At 41.0% G+C, this 26,719-nt stretch overlaps 1 protein-coding gene across 4 annotated transcripts in view; it reads right to left on the bottom strand.

Moving 5' to 3' along the window:
* Kif2a (kinesin family member 2A) overlaps positions 1-22,944 on the bottom strand; it is a 63,649-nt gene extending 40,705 nt beyond the window's left edge. For 2 of the 4 annotated variants that reach the window (XM_052159997.1, XM_052159998.1), the window contains exon 1: positions 22,585-22,942. In XM_052159997.1, coding sequence (XP_052015957.1) covers positions 22,585-22,648 — 64 coding nt within the window. In that variant the 5' untranslated portion in view covers positions 22,649-22,942. Of the gene's footprint in view, positions 1-22,584 lie in introns of all 4 variants that reach the window. The other 2 variants (XM_052159999.1, XM_052160000.1) reach the window with 2 other exon arrangements.
* Between the last annotated feature and the right edge of the window lie 3,775 nt (positions 22,945-26,719).

Here is a 26,719-nt window from a genome sequence, read left to right as displayed (position 1 = left end):
AGGCTCTCATACTAACACACTAATCATTTTACTAAATGAGCTATGTTGATAGTCCCTCCTCTTTTATTTAATACCACCCTTAGTATATATTCACTGCAAAGACCCTGAATGTTCTGTGTCCATCACCACAATGCCAAACTAATTTCTAAACCAAATACAAAAGGAGCTGTGTAATCAGACTGTTAACGCTGGTCTGAGAGCAAGAAATATCAAAAAGAGAATAGAGAATCAAAGTTCAGAAAATATTCAGCTTAGGTACATGAAGCATCTACAAGTATAACTACAAGTATAGTTGAGCTTAACATGTTAGTTCCCATGTAACAAAGGGAGCTAAATACTAATCGTTAGGACAACAGGTGTCGTAGTCTGGATATAAAATGGTCCACAACCCCAAAGTTGGTGACACTGCTGGTCCATTTACCTCTTACCTTCCCATCCTTACCCCCACCTTGTCTTTACTTGATCTTGAGTTGAATCCCTTTGCCCCACATCATCCCTCCCTCTTCCTGTCATAATGTTCTGTCTTACAGAAGCAACAAAGCCTGAAGACCATGGACTGAAACTTTGAAATGCTGAACAAATGAATGAATGAATGAATGAATAAATAAATAAAGTCTTTCATTATCTCAAGTATTTTGTCACAGTTACACAAAGCTGGCTGACACAACAGGAAAACCATTCCAAAGACAGGCTTGGCTGCCACTCTTTCTATCTAAACTTCAAGTCAGAGTCCTGAGAGCTGGCTCCACCACGCAATCACAGCACCAGGATTCCAGCGAAAGCCTCAAATACCCAAGTGCAGTTAGTTCAGGCCACAGCTCTCAAGAGCATAGGTCAATAATCCTCGGTGGTGTCTCATGCACAAGCTCTGCAGGTGTGCAGACAATATAAGCACAATGTTGACTGCAATCACCTCAATTTCAAATGAAAAACCACTTGAGATCCCAGGCAGAAAAGGACTAGTAAGGAGAGCCTGTGTGAGGGTAGCACCTACTAGACCTATGGAAGAGGAATCAGTACTATCTAGGCCCTCAGAACAAGTAGGGCTACCAGCAGCACTGAACACCCAAGAACGTTTGCAGGTAACACCAACAATAGCACAGAGAGTAACTAGGGCCTTATCTTGGTGCTTTGGGAGCTTTAAAAATGGCTTCCTTGTTGATTCCTTGTTGTTCCTTATATTGTTCCTTACTTGTCCACCATTCTATCTTCCAAGTAGAGAACTTGTCTGATTTACTGGCTCTGAGCTGGAAGGAGTTAAGGACTACTGTGATGGGATTACTGTTCTTTTATGTATGAATAAGGGGCAATGAGTACTCAGGTGTAGAAGGCTAGGATCTAAGTATGGTTTGTCTCCTCACCTCCCAAAGCTCACACTGAGGCTTAATTCCTTAGGCAAAGCATTCAGAGATAGGGGTCTAGTGGAAGGCATCTGGGCCCCAAGGAGAGATCTAGGGTGCTAATAAGTAATTGAATACCACCTGTAGGAGCTCACCTTCTCACTTAATGAGATTAGTTGCTACTGGAACTAATTATTAAGCGAGTTCAGCTTCCCCTTCTTGTCCCCACTTTCCCTTGTTTTCCCTTCATGCATAAAGTAGTATGATCGCCTAACAGAACCTGGGCAGACAAACCTACAGTAATCTTGGCCTCTAGGAAATGTGAATAAAATAGACATGATTTCTAGTCAATTCTGTGGTCGTGGTTATTGTATAGTAAGAGTGAAGTAAGATAATGCTTTAATCATATTCAAGTGGAAACTTTTTCTAGCAAGATATGCAGGTCCTCAAAGGATTTTCAAAGCCTCTAACACACTTGTTTACCACTATGTTTGGCTTTCTGTTGAATGAGGACAAAAGCACTTAAAAATATTGGGAGAAAATACAGGGATTGAGCTAAAAACAACACTGCATATAAATCTAATTTGAGTGTATTTATTGTTCATTGTGAGGCTGGTTTTATGCCAACTTGACACAGTGAGAGTTAACTAAAAGGGTGGAATCTCAATTGAGAAAAATGCCTCCCTAAATTCCTGCTGCAGGGCATTGTTCTTAATTAGTGACTGATGGATGAGGGCTCAATTTGTGGGTTGCCCTGGTGTTGTTTGTATTTTGATGTTAATTTGGCTCCTCAAGAGGGGCTGCCCCCCAGAGTTGATCACCTACCCACTCAGGTGATTTCACTTGAACCTTCTACTCATTCTAACTGGTCAAATAAAGCCTGGAGCCTGTGATTGGGCAGTGGAAGGGAAGGGGAAGAACTAAGGAAGAAGAGGTGGAAGAAAGATGGAACAGAACTGTACGGTCTGGAAAAGCCACAAGTAGCAAGGGATCTCATAGCTGGGGAATAGATTAGTGTGGTGGTGGATCTGCCCAATCTATGTGTACAGTTTATAAATATAATGAGCTGTATGGTTTTTACATAGGGTTATTGGGGTTGGAGATTTACTATAACAGGCTCAGCCCATTATGAGTGGTGCCATCCCCTGGGCTGGTGGTCCTGGGTTCTACAAGAAAAAAGGCTGAACACAGTATGGGGAACAAGCCAGTAAGCAGCACCCTCCATGGCCTCTGTATTAGCTCCTGCCTCCAGGTTCCTGCCCTGTTTTGAGTTCCTGTCCTGACTTCCTTCAGCGATAGACTACAATGTTGTAGTGGAAGCCAAATAAACCCTTTCCTGCCTAACTTGCTTTTGGTCATGGTGTGTCATCACAGCAATAGTAACCCTAAGACACTCACGATGACAGTATTGTGTTTGTATACAAATGACTGGCTCACTGCATCAGCTACACTACTGAAGCTAGTTAGAATATGGGTTAATGATTACTACACAAAACTTTCTTCCCTTTTAAATAACTGTACAATTTCCCCATTAGCGTTTTCATACATATCACTTTTAAGGAATAGCTCATTGTCCTCCAATGGATCATGTCTATGCACTGCCCAAAAACAGGCTCATGTTTCTACTGAGAAAGAACCAGTAACATTTTCACACATATTAAACTAACCATTCTCAGAAGAAATATAACAAAGTCAAAATTCAAGGAGTGTGTATGCGCACATGCCCACGGACGTGTATATATAAAAAGGCCAGAGGCTAACCTCTAGTGTCACCCTCAGAAATGCCCTTCTTTTGATACAGGGTCCCTCACTGGTCTGAAGCTCACTAGTAGGGTAAGCTGACAGGCCAGTAGTAGGCTCCAGAAGGCCTACCTCTCTGCCCTGCCCAGGGCTAGGACTGCAAGTCCACAATGCCCAACTTTTATGTTTTACATGTGTTCTAGGGCTAGAACTCAGGTTTTTGTGCTTGTATCAATTCAGCCATCTCCTTAGCCCAAAATTCAGGTATCAGATAAAAGAAAGGAAGGCAGGCAGGCAGGCAACTTCATAATTGAACCTAAGGGAAAAGTAAATTCCACAAGTTTAAATATCAAGATAATTTATAAAAATATGACTGGCTAAATAAATAGATAATATTTTGAAATCATAACCTTTATTTCAATGTCATTTTATGTTCAGTCTACTTAAGTATCTCTACAGTAATGGCCTAATTACTTAAAAGTCAATGACTCCTTCAAGCCGGTATTGTGATCTTTAATCTGTAAAGTTCATATAATTATCAAACTGTCAAAAACAGGTTTCACATGTTGACAACTGCCTTTTGGGCTCTGAGAACAGGACCCTATTATATGTCTCCTGGTTTACAGCTGAATTCACAGCAGCTGTGAGGCTAAGAAACGCCAGCAACCAATTAGGCTAGCACAAACCTTGTCTAGCATAGAAAGTATAATTTGGTTGCAAATGCAGGAGGCAAGAGCCAAAATAAATCAATCAAGAGTACTGACAAAACTTCATTACAAGCACTCAAAAGGAAGAATACTTAATATAGAGCATGTATGTGTTTTATTTTAAACAGGACAAACATTAAAAAACATTCCTTTGCGATTCAAGCAGCTTTTAAGAAGGTTGCAGCTGTTTATTATGTACCTAGAATTACAAACTCAACGTTTTTGTCTGTAATTATTCAAATTATAAGGTTGAGGATACTTGAGAATATAAATGGCAAGTCTTCCCCCAAAGTAATATTTCATCAGGAATTCTTAAAATGTTTCTATAAAATTTTCTCTTGTCTCATTTATTAACACCTTAGTATCTAAATAAGATAAAAATTTTACATATACACTCAAAATGTAAAAGTTAATAATTAGTAAAATGAAACGAGTTATAAAAATCGTTTATAGCGGTGATTTCCAAACCCTTTGAAGTTGGTAAACTCTAGTGGTTGTACTTGAGGTATGATAAATTTTAAAAGACAAAAATTGATGATTTATATTTTAAAATATAATTTAAAATAATATATATACTTAAAAAAACAAATCACAGTGATCCACATATATAATAAATATACTATAATATAATAAAAAATACAAAAATATACCTTATATTCCAACAAATTTATTTATTTAGGTTTTTTGAGACAGGGTTTTCTCTGTGTAGCCCTGACTGTTCTCGAACTCAGAAATCCGCCTGCCTCTGCCTCCCAAGTGCTGGGATTAAAGGCATGCAGCACCACTGCACAGCCCAATAAATTTAAAAATAAGATTCCTGGACAAGGTTAGCTATAGAGATGACCAGAGTTCAAACCCCAGGAACCACACAGTAGAAACAACTTCTATTAGTTGTCTGGACCTCCACACATGCAAAATACACATACTAACTTTTCTAGTTTATTTATTAATAAAACCATGCTTAATCTCAAATTTTCAATAAGAATGTGACTATGTTACTTGCAATTTTGCTGTTTTGTTGCATGGACTTTTAAAATTAAGCTAATAAAACTTAGTTATATTATAGCTTGTGTCTCAGGCAGGAAAGAAGAAAAGCATGCATAAATATTCATTCTCAGAACAAAGAAGTAGCTTTTATTATGAAACTTTAATTTTACAGTTACATACTCAGATTAAATGCCTGGGTGTTTCCAGAGGGAATGTTACTTAAAGCAGTTGGTAAATAGGTATCTGGAAGGATTTTCTTCAAAATCAACACTTTGCCTGATCAACACTTTGCCACTTGCATCTCCTGACCTGTTAACACTGTCTTCACTCTCTTTTCCTCTCTCTCCCTGATCCCTTCTCTTACTGTCTTCTGCTACAGTAATTAAGGCTGCTTGAGCAGGAAATCCTCCTGCCATAGTCTCCTGAGTTTGGGGATGAGTGTACTCACTATTATGTCTGCCTTCTCATATTACAGGTGTTCTGGCTGGTTTTGTGTGTCAACTTGACACAGGCTGGAGTTATCACAGAGAAAGGAGCTTCAGTTGGGGAAGTGCCTCCATGAGATCCAGTTGTGGGGCATTTTCTCAATTAGTGATCAAGGTGGGAGGGGCCCTTGTGGGTGGTGCCATCTCTGGGCTGTATTCTTGGGTTCTATAAGAGAGCAGGCTGAGCAAGCCAGGGCAGCAAGCCAGTAAGAAACATCCCTCCATGGCCTCTGCATCAGCTCCTGCTTCCTGACCTGCTTGAGTTCCAGTCCTGACTTCCTTTAGTGATGAACTGCAACATGGAAGTATAAGCTCAATAAACCCTTTCCTCCCCAACTTGCTTCTTGGTCATGTGTGTGCAGGAATAGAAAACCTGACTAAGACAACATGTGATATTGATTCTAATCAATTTTAATTTAGTTACAAGAACCAACTGCCAGTGTGTAATATAAATTGAAACACTTGAGTGTACTTTTTCCAGTCATAGCAAAATATTTTATATTAATTAGTATGGGGGGGCGTGTCTGAGAAAGTCTGTCTCAAGATTTTTCTTTTTTTAGAGATAATAAGTATTCCTTTCTTCAAAGGATTCTAAAAGTCATGTTCCTTCAGGAACTTAAAGATAACCTGTTGCTAATAAATTTCAATAGAATGATCTACTATCATTAACTATACAATGTCAGAATTTGGAAAAAAAGATTACTAAATAATATCTTAGAACAGAAAGACTAAACATCAAGGATGCTCTATGAAAAGCATCATTTAGAAAATAAAAGACATTGTTAAGCACATAGTAATAGCAATGGATTGCATCTTGAGTTATTAGCTCCCTGAAAGCTGTTTATGCTCAACAACAACAACAACAACAAATACACATTTACTCCTAATGAGTAAAAGGCCAGAAAGGAATCAGCTTAATTTTCAGCGATTATATATGCCCAGATGAGCAGGCAGGGCCAGCATAAGTCAAACTCTCAAACTGATATCCAGGGTTTATTAACTAATCTAAGTAGTGATGAATAAAGTTCTTAATCAGGAATACTATAAGTAACACAGCACCAACAGCTCTGCTGGAACAAAGCACCATTATAGAAGGGCAAAATAATGTGTCAGCTGACACTGGTAACTATCTGTACTGTTGCTATTTAATAAATCCTTAGGGAATGGGATTTTGCCAAAGAGGTCTTTCTATTTTGGTTCACCTTTATGCTACTGTTATTACTAAACTTAAAAGATCTAGCAGTCTTTCATTGACTTTAAACATAAACCTCACATTTGATACCAGGGGAAAAGGAGACATGCTATAGCTTAGATTTTCATGAAGAAAGGATAACTTTAAAATGAGATATACTTTTATCCATACTACATACAACAAATCCATACTACATACAACAAATTACATTTTTCCAATCTTTTCTCATCTTCAGCCCACTGTTTTGAAGAGGACTGTAAGTTCACCTGGAATAACATGGAAGCTAAAGGTCTATTTGGGTTTCCTGTTGTTCTGGGATAACTGTAGAACAACCATTTGGAAGAGTTCATTGTAAAGCCTTTTAAAGGGTATTAAATCACTGTGGTTCACTGATGTTTTGTATACTTGGAGTTTAGTAAGTAAAAATTTAAAAATTCAAAATTCAACTGTAAAGAGAATATAAAAGTTTAATATCTCAAATGATTATGACTACAGCTGAAACGGGGGTGGGAGGAGGAACAACCCACTTTTTATTAAATACCCAAATGTCCACTTAACATGGTGACAAGAAAGCATGATCCCTTCGTTCTACTTCCAGAACATGCCTAAAGGCGGAGTGAACTTACTGCACAAAATTGTCCTCTGACCTCTACAAGCATGCTCTAGGTAGCATATACTCAACCATACACACAACACACAAAACTCTGAAGACTCACTTTACGTAGCTTCCAAACTAAATAAGGTTTATTAACTAAGTAAATCTAAACAATGAAGAGTTTTAAAGGGCATCTTCACATGTCCTTCGGCGTAAAATATCCAAAATATACCTCTGTTAAGGAAAAAGATTATGCACACCAATGTTGCTATAAAACAACATTCTGCTGATGGCTCAAAACTGAAGAGCTGCTTCACAGATGTCCTGCTGAATATGAGAGTCACCTTACCTATGGCTCCCTGGCTCAAATTCTTACTCAAAGGAACTTCCACCCAGGTGCTAGCTCCGTAGAGGGGTCTTCTCGTGTGCTCAAACACATCCTAATATGAGATGAGCAGTATTTTTTAACACTCACCATAGTTACTGCTTCCCCAGCAATTTCTCACCACACTCCCTCCTACACCACCAATGGAAACCTGTGGTAGGGTAGCTAAGCAATTTTTTCAAATTTCTGCTTTCAGTGTCTGGCCAAATTGAGACAAAAACCATTCTTTCAAGCTCTTAAATAGTTCCAGTAAAATACAAAATATGGAGCTGGTAAGATGTAGTTAAGAACACTGAGTGTTCATTCAGAAGTCCTGAGTTCAAATCCCAGCAACCACATGGTGGTTCACAACCATCGGTAATAAAATCTGATACCTTCTTCTGGTGTGTGTGAAAACAGCTACAGTGTACTTACATATAATAAATAAATCTTTTAAAAAATACAAAATACAAAATTCTGCATATCTATTCACAGAAGCTCAAGTGTGGACGGAAAGGCTAAATAAGTCAAACTATTGAGTTTGAGGTTATCTAATAGTGTTATCAAGTATGCTGGCTGGTATTCTGGGAATAGTCCAACTCAAGAGAAAGCTTCTCAATATAGCATCATTTCTCACCATTAAGATAATATTGTAAGGGAGTGAAAAACGTGGCTCTCAGATGAATCCATATCACGTATAACGATAGTTTGTAGCATTCTTAAAGGCCATGAACATAAGCAGATGCACAGATATCAATGGTATTAATTTTTCACTAGGCAGGAGGGGAGTGACTAGGGGAAAAAGGGTCAAAAATGCTCTTTGGGTGAAATAACGACAATAAATACTTGTAAAAACACTGATACACATAGCATCTAAAGGCTAACTATGACACAGAGACTGAGTGCAGAAGTCCTAGGTTTCAATATGTCCTAAGGCAGTATTGGTGACTCACAAGTTGCCTGGTGTGTGTATGTCTGTCTGTCTGAGAACACAACTGAAGGTATTTCAAAAGGAGAGTGAAATTCTGCTTCCAGTCCAAGTTAGTGTTAAGAACAATGCCTAGAAGTAAAAGCCAGAGAGGAGCTGTAACAGCAGGCACTCTGCAGATAGCAAGGTAAACTCTTGCTTTACTGGAGAGCAAATGGGCTCGTTCCAGCAAACTGAAAATAAACAATTCTTGGACCACTGATTCTACTTCAAGGATTTTAATCCTTACTGATTTCATCTTTTTTAATTAAAAAATGAAAGGGCCAGCAGGATGGATAAAGTAGATAAAAGCAAAGCACTTGCCATGAAGCCTGACAACCTGAGTTGAACTACAGAACTTACATACACAGTGGAAGGAAGGACAGGACCAGCTTCCCACTTGTCTTCTGACCTCCACATGCATGCCCAGCACATGCTATACTCCCTTCATACAGTAGCTGCAAATAAGGGCTAGGTGTATGTATCACTAGAAGATGAGTAAATAAAACCCCATTCAGTTACTAATAAAATGTAATCATAAAAACAAATGACACTATGTAGTCAACTGCTGGGGGCCGGGAGGCACAGACATATTCCCAGTACAGGGTGAAGCTGAGGCAAAAGGTCTATCACAAGGTAGACCAGCCTGAGCTACACAGCACAGTAAAGAGTTCATCTCAGAAAACTAAATTGTTATGTTATCACCTTATACAGTTATCATGTAGGGAGATACATAATTACACATATATCTCCTGCATAGATACAGTCAGACAGGCAGGCAGACAGACACACACACATACATACATACATACACACATACACATACACACACACAGAGCTCTGAAGTAAACAAAAGAGACTCAGCAGGCCACCTGCAAGACAGTGGGGATAGAGTGGACCAGACAAATTAGAGTTACTCTCATGAGCACTCTGAGAATAAACAAAAGGGACTCAGCACATAAAGTTGGATAGGAATTAACAAGAGTAGGATACTTAACAATGGCCAAAAAGAGAGACAGGAGTTACCCACTATGTCTGAATACCCCATGATTCCAAGTGGCAAGAATGATGATAGCAGGTGGGTCAGACTACTCAGGCTCACCAAGACACAGTAACTAAGTGATGGTGGAGAAACCTTCAGGAAACTGTAGCTGCAACACAGATTAGACCTGATCAAAGTAACAGTGCAGGGGTAGACAGAAAGGTAAAGGGATACTTGAGCAGTTAAGACAATTCAGGATAGGATAGGAGGTTCAGGGCAAAGAGTCAATGAAGACAACTAGGTTTCAGAGATAGGCAAAAAAAATAAAGAAAAGTAATGAGAGACATACATCTACATTTGGGGATTGGTTCCATTACTGGCTCACTAAATTTGAAGTATTTATGAAACACTCAAGTAGAAATGTTCAGTAATCTATTACATAACATACAAATACTCCGTGTCTATAACCACCTGACCTAGGCTGAATTGAGAAAATTCACCTTATCCATATAGAGAGAACTATGTGAGAAATACTTCAGATTTAGGATCAAAACCTGAGGTACATCAACTCTCAGATAATAAAGCACCCTTAAAGGTTGGGAAGGGCCAGGCGGTGATGGCGCACGCCTGTAATTCCAACCACTTGGGAGGCAGAGGCAGGCGAATTTCTGAGTTGAGGCCAGCCTGGTCTACAGAGTGAGTTCCAGTACAGCCGGAGCTACACAGAGAAACCCTGTCTCGAAAAAACAAAAACAAAACCACCCCCCCCCCCCAAAAAAGGTAGGGAAGGAAAAATTGGAGGGATAGCAGGAAAACAGGAAATTCTACTTATTTTAAATAATGACTTTTAATAAAGGCATAAGAATATGTAAGGTTAAGAGCAATGTACCACTCAAAATAAAATTGCAACTTAAAGAAAATAGAAAATACCCACTGTTTGGGGAGGGTTATATAAGAGTGAAAAGCATCAACAATCCGCACATAATCCTAAAACAATAGGTTTATAAACCTGAAAATCATGGAAATTGTACGGGACCAGAAACCAGAACTGATCAATTACATCAGCATGCTACCCAAGCTGTAACTGAGCACATTTTTTTGATAGTGAGAATCTTTCATATAGATAATCTGCCTGTCTAAGCCTTGGAGTCTTGTGAGCAGGAAGGCCTAAAGGGCACTGACAGGAGATTAGCATCCCATTTTTCAAAGAAATTATAGAGCTAGATAACATTTAAATAAGCACGACAGTAGTTTTGTATTTTGTTACAGCTGACATGATAACCTTTTCTAAAGCCCTTTTTTTATTCAAATAACTAAAAGGATACAGTCATTCAACAAATACTAATTGGATTAACTGAAAAACAAAAGAAAGCAAACAACAGAAATTCCCTGCCAAACAGGGCATGGTGGCAGACGCCTGTAATTCCAGCACTCTGGGAGGCAGAGGCAGGCGGATTTCTGAGTTCTAGGCCAGCCTGGTCTACTAAGTGAGTTCCAGGACAGCCAAGGCTATACAGAGAAACCCTGCCTCGAAAAAACCAAATCCAAAAAAAAAGACATTCCCCTGCCCATCCAACACTTTTGACATCTATAAGGGTACGGCAAATTAAACCCTAAGAAGAAAAATGGTAATATTACATATAATTGATTAGACTTTTGATGCCTAGCACAGACATACCATAGAAAAGGAATTTAACTATAGAATTTTTAGAGATAATGCAATTGCTAAGCATCTATCTGTTAATCTATAGATGATGTTTCGCAAGTCTTTTTTTTTTTTTTTGAAACAATATAAGTTTTGACCAATGAGATGGACCAATGAATAGAAATGGCCCCCACAGACTCAGCTGCTTGAATGCTTGGCCACAGTAGTGGCACTACTAGAAAGCATGGCCTTGTTGGAGTAGGTGTGGCTTTGTTGAAGGAGATTGTCACTAAAGGGTAGGCTTTGAGGTCTCAGAAGTTTAAGCCATGCCCAGTGTGACACTCTTACTACTCATAGATAATGATATAGAACTCTCATCTCCTTCTCCAGCACCATTGTGTGTGTACATTGCCACACTTCTGGCCATGTTAATGGACTAAAGTTCTGAAACTGTAAGACAGGACCAATTAAATGTTTTCCTTTATATAAGTTTCTGTGGCACTGGTGTCTCTTCATAGCAACAGAAACCCTAAGACAACCAATTTCAAAGAGCTGTTTGTGACTAAATTGCAAGATTTCTCTCACTAAAAGCCTCTAAGTTTTCTCATTTCCTAAATAAAGGTAAATCCTTATATATCCATTTCTATTTCGTGCCCCACAGTACATTACAGGCTTTATGTGTAAAAGTAGCCCCCAAACCAAAAGTCCATACTTTAAAGCTGTTTGCACCCCAAAATTAAACAGCAAACAGATTTCACATACTTCTATCTTATAGCAAAGACCTGCTATTGTTCAACTGGTTTATATTCAATATTGACTGATCTCAAGGCTAATGCTTCAAGACACAATGCTTAAGCATTCATCATAGTATATGAACTATAAACTATGTCCATAGAGTAAAATCAAGAAATTATTTATTCCAATTGTTAAACATATCTGAATTCTTCCCAGTACAATATATAGCACATTTGAAATTATCTTTGTTAGCAAACTCAACTCTCTTATATTAGCCAAAGGACTAAGTGTGATTAAAAAAACAAAACAAAAAAATCTATGTGGTATAGCTCAGCTAATAGAGAACTACCTAAGTATGTATAAAACTCAGCAAGTAATGACCTAGCAAGCACAAAGCCTTGCGTTCAGTCCCCAGCACTGATAAACAGGATGTAGTAGCACATAACTATAATCCCAGCACTGGCGGGGAGAGGTAGGAGGATCTTAAATTCAAGGTCATCCCCCATTACATATTGAGTTCAAGCAAAGTCAGCCTAGCACTTGAGAGTCTATTTAAAAAAAAAAAGCAGCAAACCTAAATTCCATGCTTTAATTCATCTTCATTCTTAAATTATTGTAATTACCATTAATTGGCACATGATTTCAAAAGAGACATAAACAAAGTCTGCACATCCCTTTCCCCCTTTAAGTTCACACCAAGTCAAAAAAATTTCCCACATTCGTCCCTCTCTCATATACCCTCCACTATCAATATCCTGCACCAGGTACATGTGTTACAATTAATCTATAATCACACATCATTATCTTGCTTATAGTAGGATTTATGCCTAGGGATATAACTTCTACAGAATTAGAAGTTATAATTTCAGATTTCAGAAAATGTCCATTATTACGCTATTATCCAGAATAATTTCATTGCCGTGACACCCTCTGTGCTCTGCCTACTCACCTACCCCTTTCTAAATCATTTCAAATAGCAATTAAAATGTTCTAAACACTGAAAAGGTATTCAGAATCTCAAGGAAGAGGAGAGAAGGCAAACACCAGCACAAGAAAACATAGGCCAAAAATAAGAACAATCAGAAAGTACAGGTGCTAAGCACGCATTCTGCAACTGAGCCACACTACCAGTCCCACTGCAAGAATCAAAATATGCTATCTTTCAGTGACTGGAGAGATGGCTGCTTTTGCTGAGGTTCTGGGTTCAATTCCACCCATGACAGCTCACAATAATCTCTAACTGTAGTTCCATGGGCTCCTATGTCCAGTGTGCAGACATACAGGCAAACTAAACACTCATATATAATAAATTAAAAATTAGTTTATTTTTTAAAGAGATAAAAATCAAGATTTTTGCTGGAATTCTTCTTTTCCATTGCATTTCAGGAATTCTGAGAGTTTTCTCAGTCTTAAGACAAAGCAATTTGTTGAAGCTTAGCCTGTAAACATTTATTGGAAGAGTCCCATACCTTAAACTCATTTTAGGTATCAATGGCAAAAAGCAGCCAGAGATATTTGTCCCCACACACCCAGGCGTTATAGTACTCTACACTGTATTCAAGAATAGGATTAGCTTGATTAAACAGAACTAAAGATGTTAACAAACTACATTCAGACTTTTCAAATGTGAAACATCACCACAAGCGATAGCACCACGTAGCAAAGGTTCTTCTTGCCATGTTTTCATCTCCTCTGCTTCTTAATCAGTGCTCATCCCCCTAGACCATGCACTCCTATCCAAGCTAATTGTCTTTTTCTGCAGGACTGTCTCTCTAATCACTAATCACTGGCTAACTCCTATTACCGACTTTGGGAGATTAAGTCCTACAGGACTTTCCAAGTGTCCTAGAAACTAATTCCAAGAGCCTTACCTTACCTTTGTTTCCAAGTGTACTGGCTGGTTTTGTGTGTCAACTTGACACAAGCTGAAGTTATCACAGAGAAAGGAGCTTTAGGTGAGGAAATGCCTCCATGGGATCCAGCTGTAAGGCATTTTCTCAATTAGTGATAAAGGGGGGGAGGGCCCATTGTGGGTGTACCATCCCTGGGCTGGTAGTTTGGGGTTCTATAAGAAAGCAAACTAAGCAAGCCATTAAGTAACATCTCCCCATGGCCTCAGCATCAGCTCCTGCTTCCTGGCCTGCTTGAGGTCCAGTCCTGACTTCCTTTGGTGATCAATGGCAATGTGGAAATGTAAGCTCAATAAACCCTTTCTTCTCCAACTTGCTTCTTGGTCATGTTGTTTGTGCAGGAGTAGAAACCCTGACGAAGACACCGAGTCTTTAACAAGGTATTCTAGGTACCTTCCCCCACCCTCCACCCCACTTCCCTGTCATCTCTCACCCTCCCACCACATCTTAAATTCCCTTTACCAACAGCCCTGTGTTTCCAGCTCAGGGGCTTCCCCCACGTTGTGCCATAGGCTGCACTGCTGCCTCCCGCAGCCGTCCAGGCAGTCATCCCCCACAGCTTACACGCTCCTCTCCATGCCATCTAGGCAGGTCTCCTTTGAAAATATGAGTTGCAATCCAGGCCCACACTAGAATCTGTGTGAGGCTTGATTCCTCTTCTGAAAAGTAGAGAAGATAATGCCTACCTTATAGCCAGTTGTGAAAATCAAATACTGTATGTCAGAGATTTAACAAAGAACATGAATACTAAAATAAATGTCTTCAGATATCAAAGCAACAAGTGACTTTTTAAAACTCTCTGACATGGGGTTTCACTGCTCTCCAATTTAAACAGATCCTCCTGCTTGGGTCAACTTTTTTTTTCTTTTTTTCTTTTTTGGTTTTTCAAGACAGGGTTTCTCCGTGTAGCCCTGGCTGTCCTGGAACTCACTCTGTGGACCAGGCTGGCCTCGAATTCAGAAATCCGCCTGCCTCTGCCTCCCGAATGCTGGGATTAAAGGTATGCACCACCACCTGGCTTTTGGGTCAACTTTTTAAGAAATTAAAGTAAACAGCAAGTGTAAAAGACAGAAACTAATAAGTAGACCCTTTGTTCACTAAACGTTAGCATACACATATTCCTTCTTGATCCTAGCTTTAAAAATAATTTTGCAGAGATGGTATGTTAAAGACTAATGCCAAAGTTACAGAAAAAGGGAAAGACTTTTAAAGTAAATAAAATGTACGAGAGAAGTCCTCTGCAGCAACTGTGAGAGGAGTCTACTCTCAAATCTCACTCAGCTGAGCAGCTGACACCACACTCCACCGGCTTGCACGTCCTACTTCCTTAGTCTGTGTCTCTAAGGACTCCAGGCCAGGTTCTCTAAAGAAAAGAGCAGCTGTCAGGAGCCCAGGATGGTCTGCCAGAAACCTAAAACTGGATTATAGTTCGAACCTTTTGAAATCAGAACAAAAGTTAAAATGTAGAATAGTAGCTCACTAGCAGGAAGTAATGCCAATGCATCTAACTGGCAGGGGCTATCAAGAGTGCCAGCGCTGTATTAAGCTGAATATGGGTCCTTGAGGAAAGCATTAGCAAGAGGGTCACGGAGTGTAACTGCAGAGCCTAAAGCACATGTACACAGATGTACACAGAGAATAGCATGTGTCGAGTAGGACGAGTTACACCAGTAAATGATTTATTTCTTTGTTAGGATCCTAGTCACTGAATTTTTACACACATCTGAATATATGATATAGAATAACTTAACGAAATGTCATAAAAAACAGAAAAGATATTTCATTATTTTGATATGCCACAATCATTTAAGGTCTATATTCCAAAATACTTCATACTCTAATGTTTGTATTTGCAAATTTTATTACAATGGGTAATGAGGAAAAAATCAGAAATAAGAAAAGCCTACACAAGGCCCTAGTTAAAAACATGGCTTTCAGCCGGGAGGTGGTGGCGCACGCCTGTAATCCCCGCACTCTGGGAGGCAGAGGCAGGTGGATTTCTGAGTTCGAGGCCAGCCTGGTCTACAGAGTGAGTTCCAGGACAGCCAGGGTTGCACAGAGAAACCCTGTCTCGAAAAAACCAAATCCAAAAAACAAAAAACAAAAACCAAAAAAAAAAAAAAAAAAAAACCAAAAAAAAACCAAAAAACAAAAAACCATGGCTTTGCACTGCTGGGAAACTGAACCTAGGCTCTGCAATGCACCTGAGCGACACTCTCTCAGCCTTGGAAATAGGACTTTTACTTCCAACAAGTCAACAGTGCTCACCCAGGCCTTTGCACTCTACCACTGAGCTACATTCCCAGATAAAGTAGGACTTTTAAGAGGCATCTGCTCCTCATTTTACTCTTTGAATACAACTAAAAGCTAGCACAATTAACCAAGAGCGAGTTGACATCCCATGTCCTCCTGTGTTCTCTCTTACTAGCCCAGGTCTCACTGCCACGCACTTCAGTTTACTCTGGTTTCTCTATTATCTGTGTGGCAGAGCATCCACAGCATCCATGCATCCTGAAGCACTTATTAATATGAGAAAGCATGTATGTCTATTTTCAAAGATACTGTCATTTGATTTTTGAAAGGTACCTTTGTGTGTAAGGTCTGGGTAAGGGTGTGTGGCCTGCAGGTATGTCCATGCACTCATGTGCTCCAAAGGTGTTGCATCACACAGAACTGAATTATAGCCTGTCATGAGCTGCCATAAGTTGAACACAAGAGTACTGGCCGCTCGTCCCCTCCTATGTCTACTTCAGCTTTGACCCAAACAGACTTAGTGTGTGTCACTGGGAATGCTCATCTGCACACACACAATAAGATCTACTGAAGAGCCTATCCTGAAGTTCATTTGTTTTGTGTGTGTGTGTGTCTGTCTGTCTGTCTTACACACATAAAGTTAATTTGATTTTTCCCCCACAAATTGACCAGTAGAGTAAAACTTAGTTTTTAATCAAGAGGTTAAATGTCTATCCTTTAAGGTAAGAATTTGATTTGACCTCCAAACAAGCAAACATCTTAAGTAATTACTTTAGGTTACAGAGCAGAGTATATGAAATCAAAAAGTGAATTTAGTAACTGAGCTTTGCAAAAGATTACTGTGATTTTGTTACTGTTTTGTGTTTTGATACAGGGCCTCACCATGTCCTCAAACTTGCAGAGATCCTCCTGCCTCAGCTTCCCTCCAAAGTGCTACATTCTAGAGATTATATGCCTATGCCACTACAACCAGCTGGTCAATTCAGTATTAATGGCAAGTATACTTGTGACTATAATGGAGTAGTTAAGACGAGAGAGACAGAGGCACGCATACATACATAACACACTTACATTATTTTTGTGATACTGATGGGAGCAAAGGTGACTTTTAAAAACCTTTGATAGCAGACAGGAGCCTGATATAGCTGTCTCCTGAGGCTCTGTGAGAGCCTGACAAATATAGAGGTGGATGCTCGCAACCAACCATTGCACTGAGCAAGTGGTCTCCAATGGAGGAGTTAGGGAAAGGACTGAAGGAGCTGAAGGGGTTTGCAACCCCATAGAAGACCAACAATATCAACCAACCAGACCCCCCAGAGTTCCCAGAGACTAAACCACCAACCAAAGAGTACACATGGAGGGACCCATGGCTCCAGCCACATATGCAGCAGAGGATGGACTTGTCAGGAATCAATGGGAGGAGAGGCCCTTGGTCCTGTGGAGGCTCGATGCCCCAGCATAGGGGAATGCCAGGACAGGGAAGTAGGAGTGGGTGGTTAGGTGGGTGAGCACCCTCATAGAAGCAGGGGGAAGGAGGATGGGATGGGAGTTTCCAGAGGGGAAACCAGGAAAGGGGATAACATTTGAAATGTAAATAAAATATCCAATTAAAAATAAATATCTTTCCAAATACCAACTTAAGATATTCGTATAGAACCATCCCAATTCAATACAGTAATGGAAGCTATCATCCAGAGCCAATGTTTGTTTCTTCATTTCTGACCAGTAAAACAATAAAGAGGTTTCTGAAAGTAATAAAGGCGCTACCATTTGAAAGGCTTCCAAAGCTTATGGCTATAGGTCTCTGTACATGCCCCGCTCTGCCGTGAAGGAAGCCTCTCTGGTGACAACTGGACAAGGAACAAATGTGAGTTAGCAGGGTATCGTTAAGAAGGGAGAAGATGTGCCTAATCCTTGAGAGACTTGAGGCCCCGGGGAGGGGAGGGGGGGAGAAGCCTACTGATGGGGGAGCATTCTCTCGGGGGGGGGGGGATGAGGAGGAATGGGATGAAATACAGGGGAAGGGAGCAAAGGCTGGATTGTAAATAAATAAATTAAAAGAAAAAGAAAAAGAAAACTTTGATAATTATCTCTTTACCTTTATAAATGACAAAATGTTAGAAATTGATTTCACCAATTTGTCAAATTTAAACTATGTTATAAACCAGTAATTGTATAAGCTTCTTTGGTGGTAGTGGAGGGATTTCTGTTACAGGGGTCTGTGTTTTTAGAAAAGAAAATTAATATTCACAAAGTATAAAACTTCCTTTTTTTAATGACAACGTTTACTACACTTAGTAATGAGGAGTTAGCATCGGACCAGGCTCTGTCCTCTTTGAACTATGTGCGCTTGGCAAATTCTGACTCCACACCATGACACGTTGCGTCTGTTGCCTCCCCACCCTGCTCTTCACTTCACAGGCCATGTGAGAACCCAGTTAGATGTTTAGAAACACATGAGCACCTGTGCCTCATGAAAACAACAGCAAAGCCTTACTGCCTTAGTCACCTGCAGAAGGAAATGACCAATCTACAAAACCGCCCATTCTGTCCTAGCGCCACAACAGTCGCATAATTACAACTGTACTATATTTTATTATTTGAAGTGTGACTGTTCACTAGAAGCCCATTAAACAGCTTATAAGGATGAACTAGTAGAGTAAATGGCAAAGCATGGAAAGACTGGGTCACTTAAAACTCTCTGTGAGACCACCTGCCCCAAGCCCCGCATGGCTAATGGCCTTTTACAATCCCTGTCGTCTTGAGGGCTGGAGAGATGTCTTTAAAAAATCCCCATCTCCAGGGCTGGAGAGATGTTTCAGCACTTAAAATCCCTATCGTCTACTTTTCAGATGCTTTAATGAAGACACTGTTTTCTCAGAGTGTATTTAAGAAACAGGAATGTTTTTCTCCTACAGTTTTAAGTTTTGTGACACTCTAGTAACTATTATTTATCACACAAAGTAGCTCTGCACAATGCTCTATGGTGCTTTTGCTAGGAGCAAGACACAGTCTTCTACATACTGACCACCAGGTTGTAGGACGCAGTATAAATCTAAAGAACTGAGAATTCCTTTCTCAATGTAATTCTGGGCAGTCAGGTTTCTGTTATGCAAAACAGGTTAACTTCCCCAGACAGGCTATGAGATCTAGACAGGTTACTCATGCTGACCTGTGACTCAGTTTCCATTTATACAAAATGAGAATTAAATAATCTTCCAAGGTTTTCTTAGTTGAAAAATTTTAAATTCCCATTAGATAACACATCAACTAAGAGAGCTCCAAAGATGCACCTCGTCTACACTTTCCAGGTATTCGGCACGTATCAGCTATACCCAGTCCCCTAAATGGGAACCAGTCACTGGTATGACAATTTTTATTTTAATAGTGCAGCCTTAAAAAGTATTTTCCCAATGAAGGCAATCTATCTATGTAGTAGTATAATTGTAGTTTTTAGAGTCAATGAACTCCAAATGGACTGGAATCAAGTAATAGTAAGACTTACGCAAGAAAATGGAGGTGTCTATTTTAAAGAACCTTCCAATGTCATACCAGTTTGCCTTCAACTGACAGCCAAATTCCTGCCATGTCTGACTTCAGAATAGGCATAATGAAACAAAACCCAAACAACCAATAAACCAACCTGACCTTAGCTACTCCATTTCACTCAGTTCTGAGGATCATGACCTGAGAGGATGGGGAAGGGGATCCCCAGTTGGAAGGTGGTAGTACAAAAGGAGCATAGAGAGATGGGGTTCCACTTCCTGATAAAACTCCAGTTGATTGGCTAAAAGGTCTTCAAATTTTGTTAAATTACTCGTGTGTGTGTGTGTGTGTGTGTGTGTGTGTGTGTGTGTGTGTGTGCATGCACATGTCATGGGCATGTGTGGGGGTCAAAGAACAACTGGAAGGGGTTGGGTTGGTCCTCTCTTTCCACCATCAATGTCCTGGAGACTGAACTCAGATCATCAGGCTCAATCTTTTCACCAGCCCTAAATTAAGTTTGAAAACAAACATCCAATAATGAGCAAGGCATGCATCTGTTACCCACATGAATGTAGGGGTTATGCATATGTATTGAAACAATTCCTAAGGCCATTAAGTATCTTAATCCTGTAACATCCTGGCTGTGGTTGGAGCGTGAGTATCTTCACATGCCTTTACTGTCTTCTCTATCCCAGTGGTTCTCAACTTTCCTAAGGCTGCAACCCTTTAATATATGTCTTCACGTTGTGGTGACCCCCAACCATAAAATTATTTCATTGGTCCTTCATAACTGTAATCCTGCTACTGTTATGAATCATAATGTAAATATCTGCTATGTAGCCCCTACAAGCTGAGAACCATTGCTCAACAGTGAATGTCTACTTTAGTCAGAGTTTGAAAACATATTAAGCAGTACAGTTCTGAGCATCAATGCTTAAGGAAATATGCTGTCTCATGAATGATACAGCATGACTTAGGAATTCAGAAGCCCACTGGGAAGCTGGTTTTAATCATCAGTGAGGACTTATTGGGATTAGCATTTTTGCAGGATCTTCAAAGATACGAATAGGCCCATTCTGGTTTATGATTTGGCCTTTGGAATCTTTTAATATATGGCTATCACTGATAGGAAAAGCTGGTTAGGGACAAAGATCATACGTGCAGCACAGTATCTATTGCCCGGCCAACAGCAGGCTGAGTGGCCCTTCTTTATTTACTCCTGTGATTTGAGTTTTCAGGATATCAGTGTTTATTCAACCACTAGGTTTACTTACTCCATTTTATTTTTCACAATAGCCACTAGTATTTTATCCAGTCACAGATCTGTTATAGAAGAAAACAAAACAAAGAACAGCCTCTTTAACGTGAAAAGAGGGAGCGTGTGGAGGAGTCTTATAGAAATGGAATTGAACACTTTCAATTCCAGGTATTTCCTTTGAAAGTCACCCGCTTTTCAGGGCTGAGGATGCAGCTCAATCGGTGAATGCTTTATCCCGAACCCTCACAAACTGGCACTGGGGTGGTGAAGGCAGGAGCTGGTCAAGGGCCTCTGCTACAAAGCAAGTTCAAGGCCAGCCTGAGATCATAAGGTCTCCAAAACTAAGAAATTCTAAAGTGTTGTTTTTAAAAAGTTACCTACTTTGGCTCTCTTGCAGCATGTAAGTATTTACAAGACGTAAGTATTTACACTAGCACTTAGGACAATACACACTGAACAGACTTACCCTACTTCTTGAGGAAAACCACTTTGAATCATCAAAGAACCTAAATTACTTCAAGTCCAATACATAATAAAAAATGGCATCTCAAATAAAATGAAACAGAAATCTTTTGACTATAGAGTTATTTTTGTAACAACTTCAGTAACTGTCATAGTTAAGACCTTTAAGGCTGTAAAGACCATAAATTTTATTATACTTCAAGTTTTCAATTAACACATAAGGACTCTATTTGTTAATACACAGCCAACCCACATTCACCAAAAACTAAAATAACATGAGACAGTATCAAGTAATACTCAGAGAATTGATAAAGCAAACTCCAGCTCAAGTACAGAAAGCATCCCTTTCCCATTTGGTAACTTCTAAAGTTCTACAAATTATATTTTCTCACACACAATCCTTCCAGTTACCAAATTATTTTGGATGCAAAGAGGGAAAAAAAAATCATTAACCATATAAGGTCTTCCAACACATCAAAAATAACAGAAAAACCAATCTACTCGGGTATTCTGATATGAATTGGTCAAATTTGGTAGAAACCAAGAGGTGGTTGTCATAGCCATGTCCTTATTAACTGGGGTAAAGGATGGTGAACAGGCCACAGTTAAGTAAAAGGAATTGGGTACAAGTTGAGATGCAATCAAGAATCAACTCCTAACACTAGCATTTCTAATCTCATTCATCCCCTTATACTCAGTATTTCATTTAAAATATGGATGATTTTCACTTTACACTTACAAGTGACAATACCCACCCCCAAGAGGAACCTACAGCAACATCCATAAGCCTACGGGTCTTTAAAAAAAAAAAATGAATTAAACATGTCTCTTCACCTCGCCTTACACTTTTCTCAGTTACCTCCCGAGGGTGTGAAAATATCAACATCCGGTCGCCCACCCCCACCCTCTCAGTAGTGTCTCCCGTGGACTGCGTCCATCCTCTCTCCATCCCTTTCAGTATCATCACCTTGGAGAAGCGTATCGAGTATTTCTTTCCGTTACTCCCCCCACCCCTTTCATGGCCGAGTGCAGCCTTCTCTGCACCTGGACCAGCAAAAGAAAGCAGCATGCTTGGGGGGGGGGGGAGGACGGGCAAAGAGGCCTGACAACCGGATAGCAGTTAAAAACAACCGGATGGCTCCCCAACGGCCTCTGGCTGACAGTCGGGGCTCTTGGTGCTGAAGCCCCGGATCTCCACGTTCCCACCCTGTCTCTCCGCGCCACCGATGCAGAGACCGGTAAAAGGCAGAGCCGGGGCAGCGCGAGGCACGGTCAGCCCTAACGGAGGAGAACCCGGGAGCGGCCCCCGCCCTGCGGCCGGGGCCCCGCACTGCAGCGGCGCCCGGGCGGACCCCACGCCCGTCTCACCCGCACAACGCCGCACACAAAAGCGCCGGGCCGCCGCCTTCCCGCCCCCACAACCCGGAGAGCAATCAAAGGGGCGGCCGGCCCGGCGCGGCCAGAGGCGCGACTCACCATCGCTGCGCTTGATTTCCACGTAAATCCCGATCTGGATCTTGCCGAAGTTGGCTGTTGCCATCACCTCATCCGGAGCGGCGGCGGGCGGGCGAAACAGGCGGGGAGGGGGCGGGGTGGCGGCGGGAGGGGCAGCGGTGGCCCGCGGCCGCGCCGGTCCGGGAGGCAGCGTGGACGCGAGCGGGGCCGCGGCGAGCGGCGGCGGACGAGCGGGCTGAAGCCCCGGGCCTGCGGGAGGGCGGGCGGGCGAGCGGACAGGCGCGCACGCCGGGCGTCGGGGGTGAAGCGAGGGCCGCAGCCGTGAGGCGGCGCGGGGGAGAGTGGGAGGGCTCGCGCCGCCCGCCCGGACCGACGCTGGGGAGGCGGGGCGCCGCGCGCCTGCGCACTCTCGGCCGCCCGCGGCTTCCTGCCCGGCGCCCGCGCGCGCTCGGGCTGCAGGCGGCCCCGCCCAGCTCCTCTGCGGCCTGGCGGCGGGCGGGTCTCAACCGTCCGCGGGGACGGGAGCGCGCGCGGCCCGCCGCCCGGTACGAGCCCGCGCCGGGTTTGAGTCCGCACGCGGCGGCCTACGAGGCGCGGGAAACGACTCGCGGTGCCCATCCAGAGCTCCGGCTCTGCGTGCACGCTGCCGCAGGGGTGGGTTGAGAGCCGAGAGGTGTATTTCTGTAGCTGTCAGATCTCTTGTCACTCCGAGGCAGCCAGTTCTTAAGGAACCTTCCTAAGGCCAGGGCATGCCTGGTTCAGGCTTCCCATCAATTATGGAGGGAAGAAAGGGTGTCCTCCACCCTGAGGAGGAACGAAGACCTCCCCTTGCCCTTAACTTCCCAGCTCATTGCCATTCAAAGCGAAGCCTCCCTGTGTAGCCCGCTAACTTGTGCTTAAGGTCCAGCGGGCCTGACCTGCTAACCTATTGCTTCTGTAGAGCTCAAGACTTATTGCCCTAGTCTCTAACTCCAGCAGCTATGACTCAAAATCAGAGACTTGAAGAACATTGAATTATGAGCCTCTTCTCCAGTCATCTGACTGGGCTGACTACATCAGCAACACGTTGACGGTCAATACCTATACCCTTGCCAAGCAGAGAGACAAGTGGACAAGAGACCACTGGAAATTTTACAAGACCATATAAAGAGCTATAAACATGAGATTTACTGGTAGTACTGTGACTTGATATGGAAGGAGCACGTTTTCATGATTGACTTTGCCTGGTCACTTTATTTTTAAATTTCTAATTCCTTTTTCTAATTTATTTTTATCTGATGTATATTGGTATTTTGACTGTATATATGTATATCTGTATGAGGTCGTCAGATCCCTTGGAACAGGAATTAGAGGCAGTTGTGAGCTGCCGTGTGGGTGCTGGGAATTGAACCATGGCTCCTCTTGGAGAACAGTCAATCCTATCAACCACTGAGCCGTATCTCCAGCCCTGCCTGCTCATTCTTAACCTGCCTATGATGAGTGAAAATATGGGCCTAAGATTCAAAAGTTGGAAAATAAATAAAATAAAGTTGTAAATGCGCTTTTTGTGCCTAGAGTTCCCAACCTAATAAAAGCAGTTAGTTCAAGTAATTCCTTAAAAAGATGGTCTCTAAGCATCTTAAAGCCATGCCCCCCCCCAAAAAAAGATAAATAATGTAGAAAATGACTTCTGCTTTTCTGTTCCAGAAATGACATTAATTTCAAAACAGGACTTTAATTTCAAAACAAGGTTGGACAAAATGAAGGTTCTGTTTCTGTTTTGTTTTTGCTTCTCTGTACTAACATTTTTATACAACTCTGGGCTGCTGTATAGTAGAGCTCATTCTCTCTATTTCTGGGATGATAAGGTATAAAGTACCCAGTTATTTGCTTGCAAATTCTTTCAGGAATGCAAAGAAATCCAATAATGCAGCTGCTAAATTTAAAGTTGCCTCCTAAGATATTGTTGTATTATGATTGCATACCTTGCTTCCTGTTGCTTATATAATCAAGTCTTAACCTTTAATCCATATTATAAAGGTATTCTAAAAATACACACAACATTTTGTTGCATAAAATTGCCTGAGACACTTGACAAACCAAACACAAGGACCTTTTTGGACAAAGCACACCCTACAGGCTGGTTTGGGGTAGGTTGGTCTCCTACATGTATTGAACCAAGATTCACATCGTGAGCTTTGTATTCAAGTCTCTTTCAGAGGAGTAGCCGTACACATGATTGTGTTTCCACTCGCCTCCTGGAGCAAGAATTCTGATTCAGCCACTATCGAGAACTATAAGTCTCCCTAGAACTACTAGACTAAACAAGTAATACAAATCTCTAAGATACATAATGCTATAAAAATCTTTCTGGGCATGTTGTCACATGCCCTTAAACCCAGCACTTGAGAAGCAGGAATAGACAGACCTATTTCTGTGAAGCTAGTCTGGTCTATACAGTAAGTTCAGGCCAACTAGGGCTATTTAGTGAGACACTGTCTCAAAAAAGCAATAAAACATGAATAAGTTAATGAAAACTACTCCTCTGGTTAGGATTCTGCAATAAACATTCTGACATTGGTTCCATGAGCCAGTATCTTAAACTGGCTGGTTGCTCATTTGATCAACCTGGACTAATAACTTCCATTTGTTCAATCATAGAAAGTTTTTATGAATATAATTGAAATAAAAATGGTAAAATTCTTTGATATTTACAAAGTAACACCTTTCTATAAAACACATTTTTCTCAAATCATTACTAGAATTTTATATGTGTAGGAATACAAAATGAAGTATACTCTCAACTTGACACTGGTCCTTATTGTTTGAGAATAAGAGGAGAATGCAAGCTACATAAATCTTTTATTAGGAGACATATTTGTCTCCTCTGGCCAGCCTATCCTGAAATGGAAAACAAAACAAAACAAAACGAAAAAACCTTTTCAAGGATTGTTTCTTTCAGGCCCAGTCCTAAGAAGAATAACTGCAGTTGACCTGTCAATTCTGAGTTGTTGAAAACATGACAAAAAATTCTAATGAATGTAAAAGAACCAAGCCAATTATCTTAGTATTCATCGAAAGAAAATAATATATGTTTTAAGATTGTTTATAAATAAACTTTAAGATTCATCCAAGGAAAAGATTGCTAAGCTACTGAATGAAGTTTCAAGCTAAACATGACACCTAAACCTATTAGCTACCTGTAATGGGTTGGATGAAAACAGCCACGCAGGGTAATATATTTCAGTGCTTGGTCCCTAGTTGATAGAACTGCTTTTCAAAAAACAGTTCTGTAATTTGAAACTCTTACATTTGGTTTCTCAGGCCATTCCATTCTGAAGAACATTGAGAAAGCTTGTGGACTTGGGATCAGTGAAGGCAGTGCACTGCATAGGGCTCATAGAAACTTCATTTGCTTTTATGGTCTGCCGCTTGCCCTGCTCTGTCTGGAAGACTAGGTGAGTCCAAATCCCGCTACATTTTCAGCTCTTGTGATCTCCCTGTAGCTTACTTCTTGAACATTTTTAATGCACTTGAGAAGTACAAATCCAAATTTCATCCTCGGAAACATTCCCTCTCTTCTGTTGGATTCAGATCTTCTCCTGTAAACATTGACACTCCCTGCTTTTACAAAATAAAATCTTTTGATCATCCTATTTAAATTCCACTCTTTTTTTTTCTTTTTAAACGCTCCTTCCCCTGCCAAACTCCCAAATGGGTCCATTTGTGTTGCTATAACAAAACCTAAGTCTGGGTAATTTATTGTTTCAAGCTTTTTAAAAATAATTCTGGATGCCAAGGAGTCAAGGATACGGTGCCAGGGTCCAACAGAGGCCTCCATGCCACTCCCTAACATGGAGAAGAGCAAGTGAACAGAAGAGGAGACAGAGAAAGGAAACAGGGCTAAAGGTTTTGTTAATTAAAAACCAAGAACTTACCCACTTCCATGAAAATAGCCATAAGGGCCTCTGTAAGTTCTTATCTCTTAATCCCTAGACAGTGTCAATTACATTTCAGCATGAGTTTTAGTAAAGACATTTGACCCCCAGCAGGCTAAATACCCACTGCCTTTTTTATCATTCACACATTTCCTACCCCCTGAATTAGGGCTGATTCCTCTACTGAATGATATTTTTGAACGTCAGAAGGCAGAGGTTGCTGTATAGTTAACAGCTGA

The sequence above is a fragment of the Apodemus sylvaticus genome, chromosome 16 (genome assembly GCF_947179515.1).
Source record: "Apodemus sylvaticus chromosome 16, mApoSyl1.1, whole genome shotgun sequence".
Taxonomy (NCBI): Eukaryota; Metazoa; Chordata; class Mammalia; order Rodentia; family Muridae; genus Apodemus; species Apodemus sylvaticus.
The sequence above is the reverse complement of the archived record's forward strand: the minus strand, read 5'-3'. Positions and strand labels throughout refer to the sequence as shown.